The sequence below is a fragment of the Penaeus monodon genome, chromosome 18 (genome assembly GCF_015228065.2).
Source record: "Penaeus monodon isolate SGIC_2016 chromosome 18, NSTDA_Pmon_1, whole genome shotgun sequence".
In the NCBI taxonomy this organism is placed as follows: Eukaryota; Metazoa; Arthropoda; class Malacostraca; order Decapoda; family Penaeidae; genus Penaeus; species Penaeus monodon.
This window is the reverse complement of record NC_051403.1, coordinates 14,443,317-14,448,316: the sequence shown is the minus strand read 5'-3', so window position 1 is coordinate 14,448,316 and position 5,000 is coordinate 14,443,317. Positions and strand designations below refer to the sequence as shown.

Below are 5,000 nucleotides of genomic sequence, written 5' to 3'. Positions count from 1 at the left end.
CAACTGGGAGAGGAAGCGCCCTGTGTGGGTGATGCTGATGGTCAACTCCCTGACGGAGAGTGACATCCGGAGCCGAGGGGTGCCTGTGCTTGACCTGTACCTGGCGCAGGAGGCGGAGCGGCTCACGAAGCAGACGGGGGCGGTGGAGAGGGTCGAGGAGCAGTGCGTCCCTCTCAACGGTCTCAATTTCTCGCAGGTTAGTGGGTCCCTCGGCACTGTAGTGTTGTTGTTGTTGGTATTATTATTATTATTGTTGGTGTTGGTATTATATTATGAGATGTTGAGATCATCACAGGTCATCATCATATCCTCCTCATCACTCATCATCATCATCATCATCATCTCTCATTTTCAGTCATCAGCATCAGATCATCATCATCATCATCATCATCATCATCAGCATCACATCAGGCATCATCATTCATCATTCAATCTCATCATCGATCCAAATTTTTTTTTGTTGTTGTTGTTGTTGGTATTAGTAATATTATTATTTTGTTATTATTGTTGCTATTAGTAATATTTTTTTTTTGTTATTGTTGCTATCAGTAATATTTTTATTAGGTTGTTATTGTTGCTATTAGTAATAGCATTATTTTGTTATTATTGTTGTTGTTTTATTATTATTATTAGTAGTAGTAGTATTTTTGTTTTGTTATCATTATTGTTAGTATTGTTGTTGTTTTTGTTCTTCTTCTTCTTCTTCTATATATGATTATTATTATTATTATTATTGTGTTATCATTATTGATATTAATATAATTATATTATCAGTATATTATTGTTATTATTATTATTATTATTATGATTATTATTATTATTATAGATATTATTGTATTGTTATTGTTATGTTATTGCTTATTGGTATGTTATGTTATGGTTATTGTATGTTCTTGTATGTTATTGGTATGATTATTATTAGATTATATTTATTTCTTATATTAGGGTATCACCATAGGTTTACGGGCTTATAGAGTGAAAGTATCTTTGCTTCTCTTCTCTCTTTCTTTCAATTTCACAAGCGAAATATTGGGTTTCTTTTCTTCTTCTTTTTCGTTCGTATTTACTTCTTTGATTTTAATCCTTATTAATTTTGTTATCTGTTCCACATTTCACATCATTCTGCCTCCTCCCCCTCCCCTCCTCACCCCCCCTTCCCTTCTTTTTCCCTTCCCTCCTTTTTCCTTTCATTCCCCCTTCTCTCCTCACTCCCCCATCTCTCCCCCTCCCCACCTCTCCACCTCCCTCCTTTCTCCCTTCCCTCTCCATCCCTTCCCCTTCTCTCCCCCTCCCCCTCCTCTCCCCCTCCCCTTCCTCTCCCCCTCCCCCTTCTCTCCCCCTCCCCTCCCCTCCCTTATGCCACCGGACCTCGCCCAGCAGGAAGTCCGGAGGGATGGTGGGGGTTGGGGGGGGAGGTTGAGAACGGTGGGGGGGGGGGGGTAATGGACCGTGTAGGCCTTACTCGTTACTCTTGTTTCTTCTTTCATTTCTTATTTTCTTCCTTCGCTTCCGTTCTTCTTTCTCCTTTTCGTCCTCCTCTCTCCTTCCCCCTTTCAATCTCTTGCCCTCTCTCTGTTTGCCTTCTTTTCCTTCTCCTTCCCCGCAGCTTCTCCTCTACCTCTTACGTCTCCTTCCCTCTCATTCTCTTCTTCGCTTTCTCCTCCTCCTCCTTTCTCCTTATCCTGCCTCTTTCTCTTTTAGATACTGAGGCCACATTTCCAGTCCTCCCCACATCTCTACCTCCCCCCCCCCCACACCCCCTCTATCTCCCCTCACTTCCCCTATTTCTTCTCTCCCATTTCCCCTTTTTCTTCTCCTTTATTTCCCCTCTTTCTTTTCTTAAAATTCCCCTCTATCTCCCATCACTTCCCCTCTTTCTTTATCAGCTTCCCCTCTTTCTTCTCCCACATTCCCTCCCTTCTCCCACGTTTTCCCCTTTCTTCTCCCTCATTTCTGTTATTCCTCTCCACTTTCCATCCTTCTTTAACCCTTACTTCCCCTCTTTTCTTACCTCACTTCCCCTCTTTCTCTCCTCCCCTCACTTATCATCTTCTTCCTTACTGATCTTTTCTTACTTCCATTCCCCCTCTTTATTCCCCTCTCTTTTCCCCCCCACTCCTCTTCTATCCTTCCCTCCCCCCATCCCCTTCCCCTCTCTCCCCTTCGCCCCGCCATTCCCATGAAAGAAAAGAAAAGAAAAGAAAAACGAAAAGAAAAGAAAAAAAGTCGTCACGAGATACGACCCGACCTCAGCAGCCTCTCCGTCGGGTGAATCATCGACGCCGCAACAGGGGGTCGTCCACGCGCTCTCTCTCTCTCTCTCTCTCTCTCTCTCTCTCTCTCTCTCTCTCTCTCTCTCGCCTTCTCTCCTCTCTCTCTCTCTCTCTCTCCTGTTCTCTCTCTCTCTCCTTCTCTCTCTCTTTTCTCTCTCTTTTCCTGTTCTCTCCTCTCTCTCTCTCTCTCTCTTCCCCTCTCTCCTCGTCTTCCTCTCTCTCTCCCCTCTCTCTCTCTCTCTCTCCTCCCTCTCCCTCTCCCTCTCCCTCTCCCTCTCCCTCTCCCTCTCCCTCCCCCCCTGACCTCCTTTCTCCATGCACGCATAGTTTATACTTCAAAGGAAATATAAATTTTCAAAACTCCACCAGCACCAGCAGACTGACATTTCCTTCCGTCAAAATCACCCTCATTAACTTCCTTTAAATCCGCATTTTTTTTTGTAGGACGTCATCTCATCCTCACTCCCAAAAGAGGAAAGAGGGGGGAAAGGAAGGGAAAAGAGGGAGAGAGGGAGGGAGGGGAATGGCAGCGGGCGGCGTGAGTGCGTGCGGGCGGGGCGGGCGGGCGGGCGGGGCGGGGCGGGCGGGCGGTCGGCAGACGTAATGGCGCGTGGCAGGAAACGAGCATCGGAAGGCGTGCCATTAGAGCCGAGACTTGGCTGCCAGCGACTCGTCCTCCGCCCGGCTGGCTGTCGGCGCCAAAACGCTCGGCTGCCTTTGTTGTCGTGTCGCCTCGGCCGCCCGCCCGCCCCGCCCCGCCGCGTCCCACGCCCACGCTGACCTCCGCTGCACGCCCGCGATGCGGCTCTCGGGCCTTTGTGTGCGGGGCGCTTGAAATGTCTTAGGTGCATAAAACTTGTGTGTGTGTGTGTGTGTGTGTGTGTGTGTGTGTGTGTGTGTGTGTGTTGTGTGTGTGTGTGTGTGTGTGTGTGTGTGTGTGTGTGTGTGTGATATATATATATATATATATATATATATATATATTTATTTATTTATTTATATATATGAATTATATATATACATATATATATTATATATACACATATATTTATATTAAACATACCTGTACATACACATACATGTATATATATATATATATATATATATATATATATATATATATATATATATATATAAAATATATAAACACACAGACACACACACACACACACACACACACACACACACACACACACACCACACACACACACACACACACACACACACACACACACACACACACACACACACACACACACACACACAAAGACACATATATACATATACAACACACACACACGTATATACATATATAACATACACACGTATACACACATATCCTACACGTGCATGTACGTACAGTAAGTCTACACGAATTCCAAACCTGTCCGCGGTCGGAACTGGGTTTCATTCTGGCCGCTGACAAATGAACACTTTACGCGACTGAGTTCACTCGAACGACCACCGCCATAACTTCCCTTCGCTCGCTTATCTGTTTTGCATGATAAAGCCTTCGAAATTTTCCCCGTCCCAGAAGGCAGTAAAGCTTGAGTGCAAAGGGCGCTTACTGTCAGGTCTTCGTCGGGACACAGATTCATAAATACCATATTGCCAACGGCGCTGAGAGATGGATGAGACTGATTAAGCACAATTTTATTTTCTTAATTTCCTCTTTGGCTTTTATTATATAGATCTTGTCGGGGTGGAATATGCATGTATATTAGACGGAACGTTGTAAAATATCGCGGGGGAGTGTAAACATCAGCGTGGAGAATCCGAACTTAATTGGTCCGGACGGGTTGGTTGGTTCACATCTCGTTCCGGTCGGCCGACTCCATGACACATCTTGCCTGCGCGGAAGGCTCGCTCTATCGGCTGATTATGATAAACAGGCCTTTTAATTGCACTTTCCTGAGGTCTCGCGTCGGGGGATTTCATCGGGCTTATCCACACGATTTGTCGCGGGGATTTTTAAGGAATTTGGAACTCGGGAATTCTAACTGTCGGCGGCAGGATGGGTTTTGTATTTGCCGAATTTCGATATTAATATTCCGTGTTTTTTTTTCCTAATACTGTCTGAATTCTCGCTGACGATCCACTTTTGTGAATCACTAGAATCCCGCACGGGTAGAACGATACGGCCTGAAAACGCAGGAGCATTAGTGAAATTGAGAAACGGAGAGGAAAGCGTGTTTTTTTTCCCTGTCTCTATGAACGCCACGAAGCGCCATCTATCTTTCCCTTTCATCGCCCGTGGCCCGGCTCTCTATTTACGACGCCTCTATTTTACTTGATCTTTCCTCCCTTTTTTTTATCAATATAAACCCCTCACTCGAAGGAAGCTTTTAAAAATGGTTCACTATCAGAAAATAAATGAAGTAGAAGCCATCACTCGCGAACGGGTTTCCAGGGTATCGCGGAGATCGAGGTCGCTTAAACACCGATAGAATGAGGGAAAGTAGAGAAGAGTGAAGGAAAGAAAACGGCGGAGAGGTAATAGATGTGGACGAGGATATACTGAATGAAGGATAGAAGCCAAGGGGGTTAATGTAAAGTGAATTTTGAGAGAAATTAGAAAACAGGTTGAGAATTGAGGCGAATTGAATGAAATGCCGCTCTAAATTCGTCGGAATAGATGGTAGAAAAGAGGAAAAAAAAGGATAGCTATCTTGCTTTAGTTGGTTAGATTGCTGTAGCGAAGAATAATGTAGAATTGTATGAGAAGAA

The 5,000-nt window shown here is 44.7% G+C and overlaps 1 protein-coding gene across 1 annotated transcript in view; it reads left to right on the top strand.

Annotated features, from left to right (window-relative positions):
* Window positions 1-5,000, top strand: part of LOC119584633 (metalloprotease TIKI2-like) — a 74,723-nt gene that overhangs the window by 18,242 nt on the left and 51,481 nt on the right. Inside the window, exon 2 of the mRNA XM_037933314.1 lies at window positions 1-196. This exon is cut by the window's left edge and continues 75 nt beyond it. Coding sequence (XP_037789242.1) covers window positions 1-196 — 196 coding nt within the window. The remainder of the gene's footprint in view (window positions 197-5,000) is intronic.